The following is a 26,062-nucleotide window of genomic DNA, read 5'->3' on the forward strand; positions in this document are numbered from 1 at the left end:
GACCTCTAAAAGCTAATTTCTATTTCTTTCAGATATTAGGTTTCTTACCCTAAACGAGATCAATCTAACCGTGTTTGACAATCTAACCCCTCTACCTGGGATTATCAGAAAGGAAAAACCAAAATAAGACCAATAGGAAACTGCTGGAGCAGCCAGGCTTGTTAAATGTATGCAGAGAACATGCATGTTCTGTAAATTCCACTTGGGCTTGAAGTGTTCCTACATTTCAAGCCCTTGCTTGAGTCTTGGGGCCATGTGACAGGCTGACAACACACAGCGCACACCTACAGCAGTGCTGCAGAACTGCACGAGGCTTGGACTGCTGCTCTAGGGCAGGGTGGCCAAGCTCCACACACAGCTCAGGCCTGTGGTTTAGTAAGTTTCCCATGGAGGTGCCTTGTTTGCTGTTTCTCTCATATGCTAATAACACTAATCATGCCCTCGCCCATGTATACAGCACCCTGCAGAAGGAGGTCGACAGGCTCTAGTGCAGCAAATCAGCCCTGGTGAAGTGTGCAGTAAACCAGCACATTTGGTAAATTGAGCAACTGATGCAGAAACTCAACCCTGACGTCCCAGTGGATCGGCGCGGGCCAAGCCAGCGTGGCAGTCCACCTGCCTCCTGCTCCAAGAATCACCACCCATGGCTCGGTGGCAAACACCTCAGCAGGTACATGGACACCCACTATGCAGTCTTACCTCACGGCTATGTGTCTGGTGTTTGGGTTTACAGGATGCCTTGGGCATACTGAGATAAGTGTCATTTGTGTGATTTTAGTTTGTGGAGAAAGCAAGCTGATGAGTTTGCTTGCTTAAAATAACATGTTAAAAACTGACGGCTCTTCATGCTGTTTCTAAAACTACAGCTTACTCCAGACGTTTATATTGCTTCACTCCCCTGTGATCGACTGCATCAGACAGTATTATCCCCCAACCTGGCAAGCTGAAGCAAGCACACGTTTACAAGGCATGGGTATGCTCCTGCTGCTGAACACAGACAGGAACCGCATGGGACAGGTCTAGTTAAAACACAGAAAAGCAGCTGTTTGTGTCCTGGAAAGAAATGCTGGGAAGGTTTCCCACAGCAAACTTGTGTCATCAAAGAGCACAAACTAGACTGAAGACATGGTTTAAAGAGAAAAATTGTGCAAGGCAGGCAGGCGAGAAGAAAAGGAAAGTGAAAGAAAAAGCAAGAGCGAGCCCAGCTCGCAGTATTCATGCTCCTAATGGCCCAGCATCCATAGCAGGGGCTCCACAAACATCTGTGGGTGGCAGGGCCACCACTCTCTAGAACAGGGAAGAGATGCCTCCCAGCGTGTGGTCCCTGCAGCGTGTGCACCAGAGTCGCTGATCACTATGGAAACCCGTTACAAATGGGGAGTCACTGCCTCTGTGCTTTCAACCAGCACACTCAAGTTGGCAGACCACTGATTCAGCAAAGAGAAAAGTCACTAAAAAAACAAAAGCAGTCCTTCCCTTCCCATCTTCTCCCCCAACCCCTCCCAGCATGGAGAAAATGGTGCCAGGCTCTGGGGCAGGGAGGGCTGGAGCACCAACACAGGTGCCCCCCGCCAGGCTCTCCAAGGAAGGGGGCAGGGGGCTGGGTGGGGAGACAGAATGGCGGGGAGACTGAGCAAATACACCAACTGACGCAGGGTAATACATATGAGGATGACGGGAGCTGGGTTCTTGCTGCCTGAGGAGGGATTTGTATACACAGAGAAAGGCTGGAAAGAGCCTTGAGATACTAGATTAGAGACTGAAGCACATGGATCTTTAAAGCAGAGACAGAGACAGACAGACAGATGTGGCAGTGGTTCCCGATGTGTGTGTGGATGAGGATGGACGAATGGGTACATATCCAAACACACAGGTCTCCTGACTGTCTCCCAGAAGGCCTTGAAGCGCTGACACCCACAGGCAAACAAGCACTCTTGAGCACCCACACCTTAGTTTCTAAACACCACACAACACTACAAGGAACCAGGACTCTTGGGTGAGACGGCCGGGCCCAGGGATGAGGCGAGGCGTGTACACGATGAGCCTGGGAACATCTTGTCATGCCAAAGGTAAAGAAGTATTCAGTTAATGATAAGGACATCAAAAAAAAAAAACAAAAAACAAAAAACAGAAACAGAGAACACAAAGGGCTCCAAATAGCCAACTGTGGACAATTTAGGCATTAAATAGAGTATCAGATTATAACCCATTGAATGTAATAAGATTTCATAAATTCATACTGAAATAAACCAACAGGGAAGAATGGAAACAAAGTTCTTCCCAACAGTAGGCCACCTGATAAACACAGGAGGAATGGTGGAAGTAAGTGCCCACCACCAGACGGCCATGATGGCGGCTGGTAGCTGGCAGGGCAGGACGTGCCAGGGGGTGCTAAGGCCGCAGGAAGCCCAGTGAGAACAGGCATTGGGTCACATCAGGATGTCTCCCCACCAAATGCTCCTCAGAAATAAAACTTTAAATGGTGACTTTTCATTGGTGAAACATTACAGACGCCACCTCACCAAGAGGTCATGTGGGTTCTGAGGTAAGTCGTGCTGGTGAACTGCGGCCCCGCTCCCACCAGCCACCCTGCGAGTGAGCTGTTCAATCCCGCGCTGCCCTGGAAGCTGCCGCTGAGATCCAAGGGCAACTCTGAGAAACTCACTGTCAGCAGACACCAGGATTCCAGGGTCAGCCACTTTCTACATTACAGGCCGAAATTAGATGATGCCTCAAGATAGGACACTGGGGAAAGAACTTAATGCTTTTTGGAGCTCACATAATCCTCATGAATTAATTAAAATATTATAGATCTGTCCAATTTTCGCTTTTCCTATAAAAAAGCCTACCACTTACCTATACAGTTCCTAATAAACTAGATAACCAAGTTAGCTAATAAACATTAGATGCAAAATTAAGAAGCATAATACAAAGTTTACTATTTTTTAATTCCATAAGCAACATAAAATAGTGCTAAAGAAGGGAACTCTTAGGCAAAAAAGTGGCTAGAAAAACAAACATGAAGATAATCAGCTTTCATGGGCAGGCGATTGGCCACATCCTGAAGCATATATTGTAGCCCATCATGCCTGTTGAATACGCCCGCAGACACTAAAGGGTCAAAAGGCCTGGGCCCAAGGACATGAGAGTGACAGCTGTTTGGTGAAGCAGGAACTCAAGTGCCAGACTGAAAAGCAAATGGCCGACTTCTTCCCTACAATTTTGACAAGTTGTGGATGTAGTTCAAATCAGGGAAGATTTGGACTTAAATATTCATGAAGCATCTATTCTGTGCTCAGCCCTTTGCCAGGTGCTGTGCAACGTTTGCTCGCTGAAGCCTCCCGGTCATCCTTCACGCCCGCATCTAGTATTATAGATGTTCACTGTTAAAGGAGAGTGGAGGAAACCCTGCTGAGAGCAAGCACACCCTGAATTCCTCCCCTCCAGAAATTAACTAGCATCACACAGGCACATTGGTCGGAAAGGCCAGAAAAATGCTACACTTAGATTTCTCAAACAGCGAGGAGCTTTACATACTGGAAACACAGGGAATGCTTTTCTACCCAGAAAATGAGGCTGCCTCACACTTCCCTCTTTTCCAGAAAGTTCCATTCAGGGAACTTAAACTGAGTTTGAGTAGACTGAGCAGCATAAAAAATACATACTTCCTAAATACATATAGACAAGAAAATTGGAATTTCATTTGTTTTAGCAGATGAAAATATAAGCACCTTAAAGGAAATGCACAAATATCCAGGGCCGTGAAGTTTGCTCACTGCCGACCATCCTGTTTCACTTACTAGCCTTTCCCCTTCCCCACCCACCCAGTTCAGAAGTTAAAAGGAAACTGCAATTTAGCACAAAATCTGTGAAAGCTTTTTCTAGGCCAGCCAAAACTTCAGTTTCTTTCAGCTTTGGTAATATGACATAAAAACGCTGCTTTGCAGCTGAAGTTGAACTGACCACTTACCTCGGAATAAGCAAGGGTTATGTGCTCATATATTCCCTGGTGGTGGTGAATGGCGTCCTCCAGATCCTGCAGCTCCGAGGGAAGGTCCACCTCCCCACAGGCTTTACACCACGAGTCCACGTTGCTCATATACTTGAAAGGTAGAAAAAAAAGATTAATTTTTATCAATGGCAACTCATACTGAAAAATGGGTAGTTTTTAATGTGGCTTTGAAACTTGGGCTGCTTAGAGAATCTAGGAATGCAACATTGGTTGAATCTCCATCTCAAATGGCACTACCATGAGCTCGCAGTTGGTTCCTGGACTCTGCCCGGAGCTCGGCTTCTGGCAGGACTAGGGCTGGGCCCAAGAAGCTGCATTTGGAATGACGGCCTCCAGCGGCTCTGTGGCCTGTCTGGGAGCGCCCCTGGAGCAACTCTGTCCCATGTTATCTGCTTGACTTTCCATCCCTTGTCTGAATCCGTGCTTCTGACTGCCCTGCTTGCCACAGAGAACATGGAGGCCTTGGCCTCAGCAGGACGGCAGCCTTCGCAGCAGCCGTGGTCCAGTCTGCCTGCTTTCCTTTCATGCTGAAATGCTAACAGAAAGCCAGAGATAGCTGAAATCACAGTAAGAAGAGCGGCTGGCCCATTCTTCTACCTTTTTAAAAGCAGACGCACACAGGAATGAAAAGGAGGCCAAGTGCAGGATGCCCAACTCCTCAGCTGTGCCCACCGGAGGGAAGGCTGGTGCTGCGGAGCCACACGGGCTTTGCCACCTCGCACACCAATGAGGACGGCCTCCTTGGCAGTCCAGGCTGCTGACCACTGTTCCAAGCTTGCCTTGGTTTTCTCCACTGCCATCCCCACAAGCTCGGGATTCATCAATAGCTGAGAAATCACTGCCAAATTTCCTAGGGAGAGGCTAGCGGTATCCATCACAGTCAAGTGTCAAAAGCAAGCAATGGAGGCCCAATGAAAAGACTCTAATTCAGTTAAGCCAAACAGACCCAAACACATTGCCCTGGATTTCAGTGCTCACTCCAATTCTTTGCCATCTTTCTACTCAACAGGATTGCAGAAGGTGACATTTTAAAATGGGGTGACTCATCTGCCAGGCAGGAAATTATGCTATGATTCTCTTAAAATATACATGAGAATGACCTCCCAGTTATTGATGACATTTTCAGGAACTTAAAATAGACAAGTTACCCAAGTAATAACTATTTATAAGAAATACTTTTATCATTAATGTATTGGCTTATAAAAATATCTGTAGGCAAATCCTAGAGCTTGAAACTACTTCAGACAGGATTATGTGTCGCCTTATAGCATCTGATGGCTTCAAACATGACAAACTAGAGCAAGCTCAGGGGACAGCTGTATTACCCTCCCTTAGACGCCTTCCTCACACCATCAAGGCAATGGAAGTAATCATCAAGTCACGTCACACCTCTTCCCCTCTGCATATATGCAAGCATGACTACCTAGATCTACTTTAAAGTATTCCTTGGGTGGAGTGTTCTATACACGCCAATTAGGCCAGGCTCATGGTGCTGAATATTCTCAATCTCTACTTCTCAAAGTCTATCTTCTTCCATTACTGTGTTTACCACCAAGTACTAGATTACTGTAAACATTTTCCAAATATGAACTGACTGAGGTTAACCAAGGTCATTAATAAACCATCAGGTCACATCAGCAAGTAACTGTTGCTGTACGTTGGCCACTACAATAGCCCAACACAAAGCCGAGTCACAACACAGTCCAAAGAGGCTAAAATGCTTCTGCTATGACAAGATGAAGATAAGTTTTAGTTATATAATACTTCATAATAATCAGGAATATCAGACTAATGTATCACTGTACCAAATTATCAAAATATATTCAACTCCAATTTTTGAAGCAACCAGTAAAGAGAAAGTAAATTAGAGTAGTTTTATATATGCCTGTAGTAAGAGTAACTTATTATTTCTTAAAGTATCCTGAGAGGGTACTGACTATATACACAGCTGAAAAACTGCAGCCATGTTCTAAACACACAGGGAAGGAAGGCTTGCCAGGTGGAAATCGTGTGGAGGAAGGAGTCTGCACATCTAAGTTCGCTGGGTTACAATACATCCCAGTGATGGAAATAAACCTGTCTATGGTTTTAGACAACCTGAGCACCACCACAATTTTCGTCTTTTATTGATGAGATAGCGACCCTAGACTCCAAAGGGCGAGTTCCAGGTCCCGAACACTTTGAAAGGCTAACACCCAAAGGGTCTGCACCCAGGGCCACGAGAACACCAGTCCTCATTCAGAGAGCTGAGGAGGTGGTTGTTAACAGGTGTCCCACAAAGAAAAGGCATGCTGGGGTCAAGTTTGGAGCCAGAAATTCAATAAAATAGATCCTATTAGAGTCTTTAATATGATAGTGTGCAGAGTGGAATTGGGGGATGGGGGAGCTGGCATGCCAGTTTCCAGATTTCTCTGGCCACACTCTTCCCCCAACATACACCTATTATCATCTTGAGAAACACAGTCTAAGATGGTGACAATGGGGGAATATGTCTAGCACAGAGCCTGGCGCTCTGTAAAAGACAAGAACAGAGGGTGGCTCCTGTACTCTACTGCAATCAGAGCAGCCAGTTTAGTCTCTGACACTTTAAATCCTCATTAGACCCAAGTATCTGCACACATGGCATCTGGCTGGCCTGAGGGTAAAGACAGGAGAGTGCAAGAGAATTCAATGCTTTTCCGTGAATTCAAATCAGGAGCCAGCTAAGGACTGGGGTCCCTGATAAGTGGCAGGATAGTGACTTTGTAAAATTATTGCTAAATAGATGAAAGAGTCTGGGGCAGCCAGTCTGCAAAATCGAGGCAAGCCTGGATTGGGGAAGAGTGATGAATACATACAGCTTTAAACAAGAGAGCCTCAGTCATTAATTAACAGATTTTCACCCACACTTATCCCACTGCTCTCCATCTGCTGGTTGAGTGGGCTTCCAATTTGGGAGCTGCTGGCCCCCTGGCCTACTCTGCCTCCCACCACCCGAGGTGGGATCCTAGCAGCTAGTGAATTCCACTCCTACCCACCTCTAGTTCCACTGCCAGCTTGTGACGAAGCCACAGCTGAGCAGGTGGTTAGCCCAATTTAGGAGACAAAGAGACAGACTCCCTAGAATGTGACTTGATAAAATGTGCATTTAGAGGGACTTACTCCTCTTTGAAAAATAAAGACTGGTTGAAAATTCACATATATTTATAAAATAGATATACGGATACATCAAGTCCAACTTAGTTTCCTTGTTTTCTGTTTTCACTTCTAGAAAATGTTACCCTACTTTTTATTTCATCATTTCCACTTCCTGAGTTGTAATCAACACACTTTTCCTAGTTTCTCCAAGGTGATGGGCTCCCTCTCCGCCCAGGCAGTCACAGGAGGGAGGGAGCATCTTGTGACAGCACCAGCAGAGAGACGCTGAGACAGGTCCAGGTTGAGCCAAAGCAGGCCGGTGCTCCCTATAAGCACTTTAGATCTGCTTTCTTGAATACCTTTTTCTTTATATATATATATTTTTATTCCAATTCCTTTCTACTCCATGAGAATCTTGTTTTTGTTTTATGATGAGAATCGGGCCTATGCTTTTAATAAAGTGAAACATGAAAATGGGAGAAATCACACGTGGGTTAATTGCCTTAGAAATTCAAAAGTGATACTATTTTGCTCTGAATTTCAACCCAGACATATGACAAAATTATGTAGATAGTGAAGTATGGTAAGTTGTGTTTACAGTAAATGTAACTTCTAAAATTTTTTATGGAAAGTGAAACTTAGTAGGATTATTAATCTAAGTACTTTACTTGTGAAAGGACTAAAGACTGCCATAGACCTCAAGAGTCTTAGCACGGTCAAAGCACTCCCCAGATAGAATACGTGGAACAGAGTGCCACAAGCCCCGTCTTACTTCACTGGGCTGATTTGAGGACGAAATGAGGTTTTTTTTGTTGAAGACCTGTGTAAATTTTAATGAACTACACAAATGCTGGTTACTTTATTTTTGGCTATTTTCAAACTATAGAGATTCTTAAAGTCAGATACAATGAGATGACCAGATTTCTGGTTCGGAAGGTGAATCGCTATTGGCACTAACAGGTCCTCCTGCAGGGATGGAAATGTGTGTCTGCTCTGTCTAGTGCAGCAGTCACTAGCCACATGCTGCTCTTGAGCATACGAAATGTGGGTATTATGGCTATGGAAGTGAACTTTAACTTAATTCTATTTTTAAATTTCATTAATATGTTGTATTTAAGTAACTTTAATGGCCATAGGTGGTAACCGATTATCATACTGGACAGTATAGCTCTAGATTGTTTTTATTTTAAACAGTAAAAATTGGAGAATCTCAGGTGTAGTGAAATCAAGTCACTTTAATTCTTTGTTTTATAAAAATGTAAGTTTAATAACATTTGCTATAGAAGCTCATTAATATAAAGGGACTGCCCAGCGAATATGTCACATGACCAAAAGAAGGGATGGCTGGAGCCTGAACACCATCCACTGGCAAAACCCCAGACACTGTGGTTGGACTGTGTGAATTCATCATTCTGATCCCTTCGCTGGAGAAGAGGATGTGAGGGTGAGATGTCTTCCGAATCCGTGACATCTACAGAACACCACTCTCATCTAGTCTAAACCTCAAAATGTATGTACATTCAAACCACAAGCCAATACTGACGCAGGAACGACCATAGGGACAGAGCAGGGGGCTGGGAGGCTCATGGCACATATCTCCCTTGATGGAAACTGTGATCCTTACAGCGAAGGCTGCTGCCTTCAGTAAGATCACTGACCACAGCATCTCACACTAGAGCCCTCCACCCCCTTCTGATTTAAATTCTTAATGAGAATGCTGGAGGGGGGCTATGGCAGAAACTTAATTTATCATATCCATGCTTCAGGCCTTTTCCCTATTAAGCCTCTGAAAACACCACTAAAAAGGCAAAGCATTTTTAAAAAGGGAACAAAGTTGACCCTTTCCTCTTCTAGGAAGAGGAAACCTACTTAGTAGATGTGAGCTTCCTCCATGCATTCGAATTTTAAGGATCTTGCTTTTATTCAGTGAAGGAGAAGACACGACATATTTTTACTTGTGAGTAAGGAAACACTTTGGGAAGATACCCTAATGCCTGTCTGCACCTTTCAGTTGCCCGAGTCAAGGGCTCTTACTTCATCCGGCCCCTCTGTCCTGAAGCTCTACCTGTCTTCTCTGGCCCCTGGACATGCACAGAGCCCATGAAATTCTGTTCCATGATGTATTCACCCAGCTTAGTTTCCTTCACATCCATAATTTATAGCCATTCATTTTATCCAAATAAAAACACCCTAGGCTCTTTCAATTCTGCTGCATGTTTGAAATTTTTTGTAATAAAACATTGGGGGAAAATGCCCCATGGCACCCACATTTCCAGATTATTTTTTCGGAAGGCCAGAACAGCAGTTCATCTTCCGTGTTTATTTACAATTCTGCATCCTGCCACGTTTATGAAATAGATTTTCCCTATGTGCTGTTATGCTTCAGACTGTCTGTCATTCACCCAAGCAGCTTGTCCTGTTTCAGATTTATTCCTATCACCTGAGCGGACCTCTCTGGGAGCCCGCTCCCCATCTGCACTCCAGGGGTTGCTGCACCCCATACTATGTTAGTCCAGACTACACGTGTGTGGGACAGCTCATCTGCCCAGTCATGGGGCATCCAGAGAATGATACACTGCAACCTTGGACAATGACAGGGACCAGAGGTGGCCAAAGAGTCATGTGGGCAGTGCTGTTTGTTTCATGCTGAAAGGGGTTCCTTTACTCAAAAAAAAAAAAGAAGTTTTTATGTCCGGGCTCCTTTTCACCTTTTATCATAAAAGGGTTGAATGCATACAGTTAGGAGCAGAAGAAAAATCTCACTACAGCAACCCGTAAGTACCTTCTCACAGCTTTCACATGTGGTGATTAAGATCTATTTTCTCTTTATATTCCACTCAGTTTCCTCTCTTGCTTCACACTTAAAGGTTTCTGGAGTTGAGGCCACTAGTAATTAGCATCTCATGCAACATTCCAGTGGCCTCACCCAAACCCAGGCAAGCTGGGGCCTCTGTCTTACCTTCACTGACTTCGAGCCTCAACAGAGACTATTTCTAGATTCAAGAGATACAATTTCTTTCTTTGAAGCATCAGTGTAGATCCCTATGAATGTGAGTTTTTCCCAAGAGTTGGGCATTCTGTTCCTTGTTGCCAAATCATCCTATTTAGAATACTAGGGGCTAGGGAGGAGCAAGAGGAGAAGGAGGGAGGAAGAGGATCAGCGGCTGCCAGTCATCAGTACTTACTGTATGTATCAGGCATGGTGCAGGGCGCCTAACTCAAATTATCTTATGATAAAAGACTTCTCTCAAGTAGATTCTTATATTTCCACGTTACACTGAGAAAACTAAGAAATAAACACTGAGAGTTTAAGAACTTGCCTAAGGTTGCACAGCAAGAGGTAGGAATGCTGGTGTTTGATCTCACAGCTGACTAACTCCAGAGCTCAGATTCTGAAGCACAGTAAGTGCCCCACAAAAGGCCTCCAGAATCTGGCCACATGTCGGGAGGTACTGGCAGAGGACAAAGTGCTCTGGGCCCCATCTGGCACAGTGGGGGCCCAGGAACTGACCTTCTCGGCCTTCTGGTGGAAAATGGAGGACATGTCCAGCAAGGTGCTCCGCTCATCCAGGGCTGCCGCAAACGCCTTCCACTCCTGCTCCAGCTGATTTGCAATCTGCTTGATCTGCTGGGAGGCATAGTGGCCCGATTCCACCAAGCGATTTGCCACTGACATGATGCGGTTTATATTTACATACACATTCTGTGCAAGGGGCAGAAAAAGAGGGCTCATTAGGGGAAGGGAGACACGACACTTCCAAGGGTGGCATCTTCTCAAGCATGGCCTACTAACCTTAAAATTATATTTTTAACAGCAGAATCACCTGGTAAATCATAATATACATATTGCAATCTGGATTTCCATAAACTCTAAGTATTGGTTTCAATCTTTATTTTTAAAACTGCAAAACTACAAATCAACTAGATGAAAGGCATATTATTAGGCACAGAGCAATCACACACACGAGTGGGTGCACACAAATATACCATTACTCACTTTGTGGCTTCCAATCCTGAACAGGGTCCAGATGGTAAGCCTGCCAACAAGCAGTCACCCAGAACTGAAGGAGCCCAACACTGAAGTTTGTAACTGGGATCCAGAAACTACAAACTATGTCCTCAGCAACCACAGGCTGCTCTGTGTGAAACAAGCTCTCCTTTCTACAAGAGCCCAAGCCACCCTTCTGGTGCCATCAGAAAACCTTCTGTAAATGGATCCACTTTCTCTGAGGAATATGAATTGGGGCATAAGCAGAACAATGCTGTGTTCAAACTTTAAATCAAGCTTTTCTACTCGGTGCAAATGCCTATCTTCAAGACCATCAGTTTACTGTAAAAACAAGGGTGTGACCTAAATGTCCATCAGTAGATGAATGGATAAAGAAGATGTGGTACATATACACAATGGAATATTATTCAGCCATAAGAAGAAAACAAATTCTACCATTTGCAACAACATGGATGGAGCTAGAGGGTATTATGCTCAGTGAAATAAGCCAGGTGGAGAAAGACAAGTACCAAATGATTTCACTCATATGTGGAATATAAGAGCAAAGAAAAACTGAAGGAACAAAATAGCAGCAGAATCACAGAACCCACGAATGGACTAACAGTTACCAAAGGGAAAGGGACTGGGGAGGATGGGTGGGAAGGGAGGGATAAGGGCGGGAAAAAGAAAGGGGGCATTACGATTAGCATGTATAATGTGGAGGGGGTACAGGGCGGGCTCTACAACACAGAGAAGACAAGTAGTGATTTTACAGCATCTTACTATGCTGATGGATGGTGACTGTGAAGTGGTATGTGGGGGGGACTTAGTGAAGGGGGGAGCCTAGTAAACATAATGTTCTTCATGTAATTGTAGATTAATGATACCAAAGTAAAAAAATAAAAAAATAAATGAAAGGGTAAGAGAAAAAAAAAAAGCAAAAGTGTGAGTCTTAAAAAAAAATGAACTTTTTACTGCAGAACAGGGTCTCACTATGGTATTTCCCTTTTCACCTTCAATCTCCTTGTAGGGCCCTAGGACAGCAAAAAAGGGAGGGCACCGCGTACCTTCCGCAGCCCCGGGCAACACTGCACCCCTCGATGGGTCCCCCGAAGCCTGCACACACTTTCTGCTTCTCCAAATCTAATTCCCCAACCTGTCCCAACTCTCGTACACCCTCATGCCCCTGTGGTCCTCTGGGCCAACCTCCCACTGCCTGGCCCCTGGACCCCCGCCCCCCCACCAGCCTCTTCACTGGCAGCTCATCTGCAGCCACCCAAGTAAGCGTCCTCAAGAACTCCCTTGTTCATTCTCTCCTGGCCTTCTATTATTCATTCTTCCTCCACTTCTGCCCCAAACCTAAACTAGGTGAAGCTGCCTTTATCTGGGATTAGACAGCCACAGAGCACAGCTGCTGATTTACTTTCACAGCCTGAACCAGCTAACAGATGTCTGGTGCCTAAAGTGGCAGGGAGAAAGGACACTTTGTCAGGCTGTGACAGCCCGCTGATGCCACGGTCGGTGGGGGAATGCCTTCCTGGGCTCACGTGGCTCCGATGCCCTAACCAGCATTCTTTAAGTCGAAAGCGATGTCTCCCCTTCTCAAGCAAGGTATCTCTCTCAAGTGACAGGACTAGACTGGCTAATTTTTGCTTTCTCTCCACCCTTAAAGAGAAGCATCAACCAAAAGGTCTGTCAGGAAGAGCAGAAGCAGGGACCCTGTGTGAGGATCTGGAGACAAGCCCTTAGAATGGAGAGCACGGTCTGCGGGTCACATCTCCCGTATCTCCATCACTCACAGCACAAAGGACACAGTGGCATGTGGCCACAGTCAGCCACCTGTACGCAACAGGGCAGTGCACAAGTCCCTGCATTAAAAGTACCTATGCCTAGGTTCTTCTCACCATAGCTTTAAAGGATCTGTGATACTAAAATGAGCATAATTGCCAGTATCCCTTAATAATCTTCCTTTAAAGATAGTCAACTTTGCATAGTGATATTTTAATTTTCATTTTCTTTGTCAAAAAATGTTTAAAACAGTGAAGACAGTACAAGGAAGGACTGAAGGGTAATAGGTCCTGTTCTGCTAAATAAGGGCCTTGGACAGACAGCCAGGATTCATAGGGGTGTTGAGGACAAAGAATGGGAAAGGACTCCCAATAGGTGTCACCCAGCACAGCCCAGGGCTATCACATTCTTTTTAAATTAAAATTGTAATTGTGAAGTAATTGTAGAAATTAAAAAATAAACTAAAACCTAAAAAAAAACAAAAAAAAAAAAGGCCAAGATCTCACACTCATATTTTTATAAGCTTCTTACTTAAAAATACTTTTTTTATTAAGGTATAATTGATACACACTCTTAATGAAGGTTTCACATAAAAAACATTGTGGATACTACATTCACCCATATTATCGAGTTCCCCCCATACCCCACTGCAGTCACTGTCCATCAGTGTAGTAAGATGCCACAGATTCACTACTTGTCTTCTCTGTGCTACACTGTCTTCCCCGTGACCCCACCCACACCATGCATACCAATCATAATACCCCTCATCACTGATAATAATTACCATTTATCAAGCACAACTATGCATTCAGTACTATGTTTAGTATTTGTATACACAGACCAAGTAAAAATAATGTAACACCATGGAAGGTAGGCATTATCCCCACCTTATAGACTAGGACACCGAGGCTCAGAGAGAATAGGTCACATGGTAAACGGAGCGTCAGGATCAGAGACCTACACTTCCAACTCCCACACCTGCTTCTTTTGAGTCCTAAATCCATCCCTAATAATGCTGAGGGGTGGGAGTATATTGGGTATATTTTCTGTTCTAATTTTTCTAAAATAGATCTCAGTATTTCTAGTTTTTTAAAGTATGTGAGACAGTGTGCTGAATGTGCCTTTTGCCATTAGCCTAGAATATTTTGAAAAATTGACAGGAATTTTTTTACAAAGAAATTCTAAGAAGCTTCTCCCAAAAGCTACCATTTCAGCTTTCCTTATCTATGCCTAGGTTTGATAACTTCAACCAGAAACACTCTTACTCAAACTCTAGAACAGGTATCAAACTTTTTTGATGTGTATACAGAACTTTCTGATAAATTTTATCTTTGAAAATACCTAAATTGGAGCACCAAACTTTAATTAAATGGCATCTCACTGAGTTAAGTCAAACAAAGACCCTCCCCTCACACTGCTCTGATGCCCTGTAGGAAGCGTCCTCAGACCCAGGAAGGGCTCTTCTCCTGGAGGTGGCTCCAAGGCCGGACGGAAACTCCCTGTCCCTGAAGAGGGGGTCAGTCTCTACAGAAGGAACCATGTATCCTTAGAAAAACAAAACCTTTTATTTTAGTTATATGAACTCCAAAAATGTAATAGAAATGCTACTAAAATTCATTTTACTGTTGTTGGCGGCGGGGGAGGTGCTGTCCTACGGCAACCCCCACCTGGTCACCACAGGCCAAGGGCGTCAAAGAAATCAACCTCAGAGAGCCAGTGGATTCCAGGCAAGGCTGGCGTCCAGACCCCAGTCCGTCAGTTCAACTTGGAAGGAGATCTCCTGTTTTAGAAGATCAGGAATGTGCACTGAGGTAAGCAGCAGGCTGGCATATGACTTTGTTGTGAAGGCAGCCAGCAAAACAGCAGGCCTGTTCAGGACCCTGACTCAGCCTCTGAGAAGCAATTCCAGAGCCTGCGCAGGCTCCAAAGAGGCACAACCCAAGAGCTGGCAGCAGAATGATGCATATTGTGTTGGCCAAGTAACTGGCTCAAGTTTCAATGGTTTGTTTGTCTTCATTTTTGTTTAGAACTTAAAACAAGCCATTTAGATGCTGCTAACACACAGAACTCACACTCAGAGGTTAACTGCTACCACCAAGTCATTAACTCTGAAGGCCCCACAGGGCCTCCTGGCAAAGTGCTGAGACGTGACCTGTGTAAATACCTCCGCTTGCTAAGATACTTTCACGTGCAGGATGCATCCGTCCTGACGTATCTTACCATACAATTCATGGCGAAGTGGTTGTGCTGCGTCTGAAGCTCCATTGCATGAGGATGGCTGGTCCCAATCTCAGTGTAGCTGTTCAGAAACAGGCCCTTGTTGTGTGTGATCCAGTCAAACATCTACCGGAATGAAAGAGACAATCTGGAATCACTCCAGAAAGAGACATGACTGACACAGGCCCAAGAGTGGGGCCAACCCAACAAAAGGCAGCATCCTTCTTCTGACAACCTCTCAAGCATTTGGGCCAGGTGATTCTAGATTTCTAAAAAGTCACTAGTTCCCAACTGACAGGATCTACAGGAAAATCTTACCTTCTGTGCCTCTTTGACAGATGAGGAATTAAGCAGCAGACAGGTAAAGAGAGATACCCAAATCCCTGGGGCTAAATAAAACCCTACTCTTCTGACTTGCAAATGTGCCCCCCTTGCTGAAGACCTGCTAGGTGAAATTAGGGATTTACAGGTCTTGGATGGGTTTTGCCCACAGACTACTGACAGTAATTCCAGTGACTAAAGGATCATGCCCTTTAGTGCAGAAAGTGTATGTTTGTATATAAATATTATGTATATAAAAAACCCATGGCAAATGTAAACAATAGAATGTACCATAAAAATAAAATGGATTGGGAAAAAAAGTTAATGATGACATCTCTCTTATGGTTCAACACAGATGCTACTTGGAAAAGGATGTCAATTACATTGTTCACAAAAGAGACATTTAAGGAGAAAGACATGACTGACCAATAGAACAGCTCCCATGACCTCAACTAGATGGAATCCCAGAGTCTTCTGTTTTTTTAGTAACTGAAAGGCAGTTTTCCTAGTGAGCTTGGTAAGGCACTACTTAAATCATAAGTACACAAACAGGTATGTTAAAAGTTTCCCAAATAATAGTACTGAATACACATAGTTTACAAGGTCCTTGTCTACCAAAGATTCCTGTTGCAGTTTTTTTACTTTACTATAAAACATTCATCAGTCCACAAAAAAAAAATTCAGTGAGCTCAACTTAAAAGTGATCGATTCATCTATGGACATGGCTTGGAACACATTCCTATAAATAAGTGTCCTGTTTTCACATTGCTAAGACTGATAAGAATTCACTTTGACCAGTTGGTGTGTCTGGAGCACAAGATTAATACATGAGACCATACGTAATTACTGCCTGTATTTCCCAGAAGCTATAATTTTTAATGCATTGTCTTTTATTTTAAAATCTTACTCAGTAACAGATATGAATGGTGTTCTGTCACTGGCTTTGTATGAGTGGAAGAACAGTTATCAGCAAAATACATACATACATAATTATTGTTTCCAATAACATAATCCTATAAAATTTTCACTCTTTCAATTGAAAATGAATGACATTCTAAACCAAACTAGCAGAGCAGTAACTAATAACTCACAGTTTCTAAAGTAGCATTGCATTGCACTGTGAGAAAAATCAGACAGCCGATGCAGTGGGATCTCCAACAGCTACCTGCTGGTTCCCCACAATGCCAGGAGCATCTCTCCTCCCACACCTTCCTCTCTGCCTTTCTTGGGCTGCTGGGCCCACCAACCCAGGCAGCCTCCCTCCAGACTCACGTGTGTCCCCGTCCCCACCCTTTTACCTTCTCGGCGTCCTGCTCAAACAGCCGCAGCTGGAAGCACTGGTCCAGCTTCAGTTTCCGCACGTGCCACATCTGGTGCAGGTGCTGCCGTGTTGAGTGCAGCCTGTCCAGCATGGCAGACACCTTGGGTATGAGGCTCTGCAGGTCTGCGTTGCCCGACCCCGAGTTCTTTTTGGGAAAGCTGTCACTGCTCTGAATCCTCTGGAGCAGCTTCTGTCCCTCTAAATCCAAGTCTTCTATGGGGGCCTTAATCACCTTCTTCTTCAGCTGGGAATGTTCCTCAATCATATTCCGAGCCCCCTCTAAATCCTGAGGCAACTCCTTCTTAGCGAGGATGTCCTGAAGTTCCTCCAGCCGAGAGAGCATGTGGGTTGCATTGCTAATGTAATCTTCGAAAGCAACTCTGATTTCAATCCATTCTTCATGATTGTATTCCAAGCAGCCATCAAACTCGGGAGTTAGCTGAGAAGGATCAACTACTTTGGTAAGGCCTTCTAAAGAGACCATATTTGTCTTAAGGGGGAAAAAAATCACGCATGAGAAGATGAACTTAATTTATATGTTCTTATCATAATGCAATTTGCAATGCTTCATCACAGATTTTCAAACTTACAGCAATCTGTTTATAGAAAACATAACATACCTTGTTCTTGTCCCCCCAAAAAATAAATGTAGATGAAAGAAACATTAACAGTATACTCAGTGAAAGATAAATCCAGTACAGCAACATATATGTTAATTGGAGTACCTAAAATTACAGAATCCTACGTATTTCATGAGAACTGAAGAAATCAGATTCCTTTCCAAAAATGTGTAAGTTAACCCATTATCTTAGGCACATCTGCAAGGAAATACCTTAAATTGCAAGTACAAAGCAGATGATCCAGAAATCTCACTTCTATCAATGCATTCTTTTTCTGATCCACACCACTCTATCATCTCAGTCCCCACAGAAAACTCTGTAGGGATTGCCTATCTGCATCAAGCTAAATAGTCGTGGGCTTCAAAAAGCCCTGTTAAGTGACCCCTCCCTCTAAGGACACTTATGTGTGGGCTGCTTATAAATGATAAACACTGCTCCAACCAGGCCACTGATCTTATCATACTTCCACCTCTCAGCAAGTAACAGGATATGAACAACTTTTAAAAAATTTAGAAGAGTTAGCAAGAAAGCTTACAGATGCACTTTTCATAAAGCTGAAGACAGAGGGAATATTTGATTCATGACTGAGCAGTTCAAGTGCTGTATATCCCAATCTGTACAACATTCCAATCTAACCATGACAAAGTTTTAGTCAATTACAACCTAAGCAAGAAATCATAACCTCACTCTCCCTATCAGGTGTATGCAAGGGTTAATATCAGTCCCAGGCCTCAAGAAAAACACAGTGAGGAGGGATGAATAAATACAAAAACAAAAGCAAAGGAAAAAGATTTATGGCCTCCAACAAAAAGATAAAGCAGAGGAAGGCTGGTTTAGCCGCCCTCTATCACCTGCAGCCTTATAAAACCTTAGAACTGCATCTCTGTGAGGGTGGGCGCAGGGACCCACACCAGGCTGCAGGGCCAGAGACAGCCTCCTCCTAACCCAGCATAGGGCCTGCAGTGGGACTGTGGGCTCAGCCGCATCTCATTTGCTTGGACTTTTAATAACGTCCATAGGAGCAATCACTTCAGAGAGAGAGGCTGGGAACAACACACAGACAAGTTCAATAGAAGACCTGGTAGAGGTGACTTTAAAGGCCCAGAAGGAGAAACTGAAGTCAGATTAGCAAAACTTGGGCACATTATATTGTCAAACCACGATTTTTGCTTAAGGCATAATTAAATAAAACGCACTTTAAATTCCACATTGAGAAAACAGTAAGACCTAATAAACTGTCTTTCTTATTGTGTATGAAGACAAAAGATTCTGGTTTCATCTTTCACCTAAATCTCTCAAATGTAGTTTCAAATTCAAATTCAAACTAAATTCAGATTTCAGGTTGAAAATCAGTACCACGGAAAGAGACTTAAAAATGAAAGTAATGCACACATGAAAACACAATGAAAAGTGTAATATGTCACATAATGCCTCAGAATTAATGTGTGTGATGTGTTTAATACTATTATTGCTGTTTACATTCACAGAAACCTAATATTTGGGCAGTTGCTACAAGAAGTAATCTAGTCAACCAAAAATTGTTTTATTACTAGAAAATATTCAATGTTATTACAGAATATGGGATGAATCAAGTTTCAAGCTGGCCAGAATACTTCCTCCCCATAATCATCTCATTAGCCTAACTGCACCAAAGCCTCATGTCAAAACTTTGGTGGCTGAGGAGAGCTTTACAGTGGAAAGGAAGGTAAGTTGGCACTTGAGGCTTGTTTTTTACACTCTCTTTAAGACAGGGACCTTATGTGCTAACTGAATTCAGTACTCTGCACAGTTTTTACAGGAGTATCTTCCTTTTCATAAATGAGAGACCTGATACATGAAATACATGACAGACCATTCTCTCCATGGCCAAGAACAGGACGCAAACTCGGTCTCTTCTGCATCTTAGCTCAGGGAATTTGATGTTGGATATTTCTCCCTAACATTCCCTTCTTCCCAAGGCTGAGGCAGTGATAATGGACCTGAAGCCACATAAAGCCCTTTGTGTGACTGGGGAAGCTCTTCATCAAGTGAAGAAAGAGGCAACAGGCTTCTCCTGAGGTGCAGTCGAACACCTTAGCAGCCCCACTGCCCGGAACCAAAGGAGAGCTGAAATCTAAGCCCGCCCCGGGTAGAACCATGCAATCAGCAAACTGACTTGTTAGTTTACTTTTACACATCATATGTATGTAAGCTATGCAGTTCCCATTTAATATGTGGTTTTAAGAACCTATTATCAGCCTAAAATGGTGAGGGGAGAGTCAGCTTTTAATAAACCACACCTACTGGTTTAGTCGGTCTGGCTACACGTGGAAGTTACCTCAAATTCAAATTTAGAACTGCCAAAATTAGTCCTCTGCTTCTGCCAGAAGTTGTCCGGCTTGATTATCAGAGCAACGTGAATGCAGCCGGGAAAGGACTCCTGCAGTATCTTCAGCAGAGGCTTAATGGAGTCCCACTTGGACCCGCGCATGTCCACGATCACTGTGAATCCTCGCTTGCAGACTTCTTCACTAGAGACAAAGAAAAAACAGGCCTGACCCGTGTCACTCTTGCCACTTTCCCTGGTCCAAGTGCCCCCTGAGTGGGGCCAACTCTGCCTCCTTCATCCCGACATCCCTGGGCTGCTACCTTCAGGCCAGGGGGGCAGCTGGCAGAGGCGGAAGGAAGCAGAGAGAAGAGCAGAGGTCTTACCTGCAGGATCAAACTGTCTCACCCTCCATGTCCTGAAAGAACAGAATCTGACTGCACACCCATCGAGAGCAGTGACAGGGGTCAACTCCAACAACCTTTAAATTTTAAATTTTTATTCACGGTTTTGCAACTTCTGCATTTCTCTTTAGGAGAAAACAATGACCACCCCACCCATTTCTCGTCTTTTCTGTATTAACTAATAGTCTGTATACAAACTGCCTAATAACTATTATAGGGAAGGTCCCTGGTGAGCACTGAGCAGAGACAGATGGTGACATTGAGTGGGCAGGGGCACATGGGACGGGGGCACAGCCACCCCCAGCAGCACGCTGACAATGGCAGGACATCTTCACATTCCCTGCATCTTGTCCCGGGCCTTATGCTGTCTCAGGGGTTCTCCGAATGTGTCCCTGGCCCCTCTGGGGGAGGGCCTCTGGGTAATCTGTTTTCACGGTGATGCTGAGATTTATTTGTCTTCCTCACTGGGTGGCACTGATGGCCCAACCACTGTGGTGGTGGCACAGTGACCCTGAGTACAAATCAAGGCAGTGCTGAGACCCATCCTTCCTCTCCACATTCTAGCAGTATGAATGAACAAAGAAAAAAAGCCAGTTTCTCCTAAGAATGACCTTGATGAAGCAATATGACTGATTTCATTAGACCTCAACCCCTGAGTACGCAGTAACCAGATGTAATACACTTCTCCAATAAATAAAAAACAAGAGTCAAAGCATCCTTAAACACAGGCTGAAGGTCCAGCGTCCCACTTGGTTGTAACCAGCATTACACATGGAAGATTTTGTGATGGCTTCAGAACCGCCTTAGGTTCAAGAACAACCCTAATCCTGTTACATGATGGCCTCATGTCCAGTTCAGTCCATGCAGGCTGCTCATGTGGTGCCAGGGATTTCCCAGATAACAACTGCCTGCAGGGGCTCTGGAAACATACCTAAGACCTCATAAGCACCTGATGAGAATTTAGGTTTTTATCCAATGTGAGTAGTCACTTTGGGAACATTTGACATTTTTTGGCCTCAGGTAATCACCCTGAGAAATGAGCCTAAATTTAGAACTCAGAATATTAATTGCTATCACTAAGTGATGGTAAAAAGCCAAAAATATTTTAAGTCAAAATTAAAACCAATTTCATGCTCTCTCTTACCCTCTACCCTGTACCTTCTCCCCCACTCCCCAACTCTCTTCTTCCTCTCTCACTCACAGAAACACACACCAATTTTTCCTTGTCTTGAGTTATACCATCAGTGTAACTGGTATTCCAAGGTTCACAGATATAAAGTTCCTATGACAACTACATCGTGTAAGAAGCACGTCACAAACATTCCAAAAACTTCTGGTGACAGCCAGGGAGAGGGAGGCTCACAGTTCTAGGAGAAAGGTGTTGAAAGCTATCAAGAAAAAACAGACTGATCCAGCTGCCTATTACCAGTCAAATGCGGAAACCTGCTAGGAAAACTCTGATTAACTTCCGCTAACTAATTCTACACAAGCATGAACTGAGAAGGAGTCAACGCTTGGCTCACACCCTCCTCAGGCGATCACTCTTCCCCTCGCAAGTACCAAGCAGGTCCTGGGCCACATATTGGGGCACACCACAGGCCTCTTCACAAATCTGAGCGGCAAACTGTGCACAGTCTGGCAAGTATCTACTCAATAGGAACTTCAGGCTCCAGAGGCCCTGAGGAAAGACCACCTGAGCTGGAGGCATGCTACTGCAGATTCATATTCGGCTGCTAAGCCCCAAAGACAGGAGACTATAAAGCATGGCGATATCTTTATTGTTTTATTGGCTAATGTCTGCAGGCTGCACTTGACGCTTCAGTCTCCATCCTATCAGGATAAATCCTCTGGCAGCTGGTCTCTCTCCACATAGCCTGCACAGCAGGTACATAAAACTACAAAGACCCTCCACTTGAAAGCAGCTTAAAAGGAATCCTGAGTAACTCCAGGCTTAACAACAGGAACAAGCTGGAGGACAGCACAACCTAAAAGTGCCCTGAGCTCGCACAGCTTACAGAAGGATTAACTACTCACCTTCTTCCACAATCAAGCCATTACACCCAGTGACTTCCCAAGTAATGGAACAGCACATTAGCTGGCCTGGGAGTGCGCGGCCTGTCTATCCATCCGTCCTCATAAAGTTAAAAGCCAGAAGTTAGTGCAAAAGCAGTGGTTTGCAAACACCCTCAACCTTGGTTATATTCATGAGCAGCTGATGAATGTGTGATTGCCCGCAGACGGGCTCCAAGCCAGTGCTCCATGGGAGAGACACTGCTCACTGCAAAGGGCAGCCTGTTTACCAGTTCGGTGAGCAGTTTTGCCCGAGAGCCTCCCCCTCTATCTGTGAGATAAAGAAAACCAATGCAGGGCTCTGGAAAAGAGAACTTCTTCTTTCTTTAGTTCCTAGATAAAGAAAAAAAATGCCTTTTCTATATAAATGCTCATGAATAAATTAAAATATATTTCATTATTTCATCAGTGACAGAAGAGAAAGTGGTTCATCCATTTAGCTACTATAAATCATTCTAAAGAAAGCAAAATGTTCTAGAACACAGTTAGTATACACGCAACTCAAGCAACAAGATGAGTAAATACCTAGAGGTGTAGTGTACTGAGATGGATGCTGTTTTCATCACTGTGCAGGAATCACAATTATGCCAAGAAGTCCACTGTGACTTGTTTTTCCTACACACACTTAATGGAAAGTTTCCTTGCAAATCAATGCTATGAAAAACATTCTATTACTCCAACTGTTTTTTTCCAAGGGAAGGGGGAAAGGAAGGAAGGTGGCCCAAGTAATAATGCTCAGACTAGTCACCACTGCCTGCATCACATGTTCGCCTCCACAGGCCCCGTTTGTAAGACTCACACAGACCATCTAGAGACCACGCAGAAGAAAAACAAGATATCTGGCTCTAGCAGAGGTCTGGCACATATTAAAAGGAAAATAACTGAAGAAAAGTAGAAGCAACGATATGGAAGGTGGAAATTACTGTATTTATTCTATGTCATTTACGTGTTCATCCCACATCTCTTATTTGCTCATTAACCAGGGACAGGCAAACCCACAAGTCCAAAATAATGTACACACTGTCAATTTGCTGATGATTTCTATTGATCCTACTGTTTGGCTAAAACAAACAGCTCTCCCACAGCCAAGTGCTCACTGGAGGCAGCAGGGCTCCTTCTGGTCAGAGTGGGCCCACAGTGCCCACAGAGGACTCATTTTGTTGCCATTTCTCTCCATCGGGACCACTGTGACATCTTCCTGCATTATCATTGGCAAACGCGTCATTTATGTGTTCGTCCCACATCTCTTATTTGCTCATTAACCAGGGACAAGCAAAAGGCACCTCCTGTCACTTGGAATTGTAAATACAAAAGCGAATCCAGGCAATGAAATGAAGTAACTGCTCAGTAGCTGGAGGGTCACGCCACACATTTAAATATTCATAAGCGAAATGAGAGGATTTGTTATAAAACATTACAGGGGGAAAAATTATAGAAAAACAGAACTGTCAAAATTTGGTCACTGTTGAAGCCAGATGAAAGGAATATGAGTGTTTGCTAGATTATCTCTGTGTGTGCTTGTCACTATCCATGACAAAAAAAATGTTTTTTTAAAAAACAGGTCATCCGAATGATCTAAAAACACCTGAATTCATCTTTTGACAATATCAATGAAATGAAACATTTTTTATACTTATAATCAAAACAGATTTCAAAACCAGAAAGTAAGTTGCCAAAGTTATATAAAAGTAATTATGTAAATACTCTTTTAAAAGATCACCTGGATGAATACCAAATTCAACTTTTATATTAAACTGTGGGGCAAGTATTATTTTGGATGGCAGGGATTTTTTTTTTTACATTGCCCTTTGTATTTCTGTACCTCCTTCCATGAGGAGCACAGTACCTGGCACACGGTAAGAGCTCAGTAAGAGCTGGCTATCAACCACATTGCTCTTTACAAATTGTTATCTATAATAGTGAGTACTATATCGCTTCTAAAACTCTTTGCAGCTCCATCATTTCAACAGTCCAAGAGGAAGGGAAAAACTTTTCCCATATGTGTAAGCAGGGCTCTCACTTTGTCACAGTGACACAAAGTGACCATCTTCCCATAAAGGCCACCCAAACAGGAAAAGCCAACCGCATCCTCAGCAGCTCAGACCCTCAAAAACAAAAGCTGACTTTTATCAGCCAAGGAAGGATGGGTTACAAATGGGCACCACTGTCCTCCCTGTTGGGGTCAGCCTACCTAAGTCAGGGGTGCCAGGGCCCATGGGCTGGGGCGGACCTGGTATATTCTACTCAGTCTTTTACAGCCATTACACTGCTGCTGACCACCTATACTATTTATTCTCCTGCATAACGTGCTCCTTGAAGTTTCTGTCTTCTCTCACCTCCATCAGGACCGAGTTTGCTTTATGCATCCCTATTCCTCTCTTAGGAAATGTGCCCTCACCCTCCCATCCATTATGCCCTCCTGCAGCATGTGTCCTGGAATGAACACTACTTTTTCTCACTGGAAGCTGCCATCATTCCAGGCACAGCTATTCTATTTCCCAAAAAATAATATGAACAAGTAAACAGAGAGATTAATGTAGGGGCAAATTTCTTTCATCAGTTGGCAGCCAGCTAGCAAAACTCCAGTAGAGCAGAAACAGAGATCGTAAGCCCCTCAAGTACACACAGAGACCAATCCCTTTTACTCTTCCTCATTCAAGGCTCTCTGGAAAATAAGGCTTTGCCTATTCTTGGTGTTCTTCAGCATTCACACTAAAAATCTCCCTGACTACCACTATGGGGGTTCCCAAGCTGGATGTCCTGGCATATTAGCCGGTAGGATTTTTAATGCCCCATAATCTTCACGTGACAAGTCAACAGACACTTTCAAGGAATGGAAGCTCAGCATAAAAGCAGTCCATTTCTGGTTCCAGTGAATGTATCTTGGTACCAGAACCACCAAGGACACCTCTGCTTTTTCCCCACAGCCAGCACCACATCCTAACAGCCCAGCCTCTGGCCTCCCAGCCTCACTGCCACCACACAAGGCTCTATACCCGAAACACACACCTTCTTGTCCTTGCATCCAGAGGTGCTGTAAATATGACATAACAGTCACAAAATGCAAAGAAGAAGGAAGATCATGATTTTAATTCTGTGCTGCTTTGTCTGCTTGGAATTCCAGCTACTGGTCAGCTGTTTCTAGAGAGGACGGTGCCATGTCTCCTGGAACAGTGACAACAGTAACAGGCCAGAGAGCACAAGGCACTTACCTGGGGATAGAGGCTAGATAGGAAATGAGTCTCCGGAGGTCCTCCTGTCGTATTCTATCATGATTGCTGCGGGCGGGAAATGTTAGAATGGGACCTCCACGCTTATCTCTGCCGCCTGAAAAACAAACGTTTGCAACACACTTAGACAAAAGCAAGGGAAGACAGGGCTCCACATGCCACTGAAAGCCCAACGCCGCCACCCACGCCTCCCGCAGAGCTGTACCCCTGTTGCTGCCCAGCCAGGAAGGGCCGCGCAGAAGGCGCAAGTCCTTGTTCCAGAGACCTGCTCAAGCTGTGTCACCTCTGGGACTCTGAAGAAAAAGTGAGTGTGCACATCACGTGGAAGACATCACAGAAAGCCTTGTCTTTTTCTTCCAAGGTATTCCCTCCTTTCTTCAGCTTTATGTTTGGGGAGGAAAAAAGTTTTCAGGTCCACATGCTTCACTCCCTTTAAACAGCCACGTCCCCCTCACACCTTCCCAGCCTCTCTCTCTCTCCCTTCCATGTCTCCCCTCTCCTTCCCTCCTCTGCATCCTAAGCTCTCTCTCTCTGCTAACAACCAAATTAGGCTTTAAGTCGTAAAAGGAAAGACAGGAATGCTCCTCAAACCTGACGTTGATCAAGACTTTATGTAACCTGGGGTCTCGCGCATCACCCTCTCAGCGACAGCACCTGACCCTGGGCCAT

General features: G+C 44.2%; 1 protein-coding gene across 7 annotated transcripts in view; it reads right to left on the reverse strand.

The window, feature by feature from the left end:
* Positions 1-26,062, reverse strand: part of TRIO (trio Rho guanine nucleotide exchange factor) — a 374,188-nt gene that overhangs the window by 183,461 nt on the left and 164,665 nt on the right. For all 7 annotated transcript variants that reach the window (XM_036896706.2, XM_057496255.1, XM_036896708.2 and 4 more), the window contains exons 3-8: positions 25,376-25,490; positions 19,702-19,894; positions 16,742-17,254; positions 15,126-15,248; positions 10,641-10,832; positions 3,971-4,102 (exon numbers count right to left, since the gene is read on the reverse strand). In XM_036896706.2, coding sequence (XP_036752601.2) covers positions 3,971-4,102; positions 10,641-10,832; positions 15,126-15,248; positions 16,742-17,254; positions 19,702-19,894; positions 25,376-25,490 — 1,268 coding nt within the window. The remainder of the gene's footprint in view (positions 1-3,970; positions 4,103-10,640; positions 10,833-15,125; positions 15,249-16,741; positions 17,255-19,701; positions 19,895-25,375; positions 25,491-26,062) is intronic.

This window comes from Manis pentadactyla, chromosome 2 (assembly GCF_030020395.1).
Source record: "Manis pentadactyla isolate mManPen7 chromosome 2, mManPen7.hap1, whole genome shotgun sequence".
In the NCBI taxonomy this organism is placed as follows: domain Eukaryota; kingdom Metazoa; phylum Chordata; class Mammalia; order Pholidota; family Manidae; genus Manis; species Manis pentadactyla.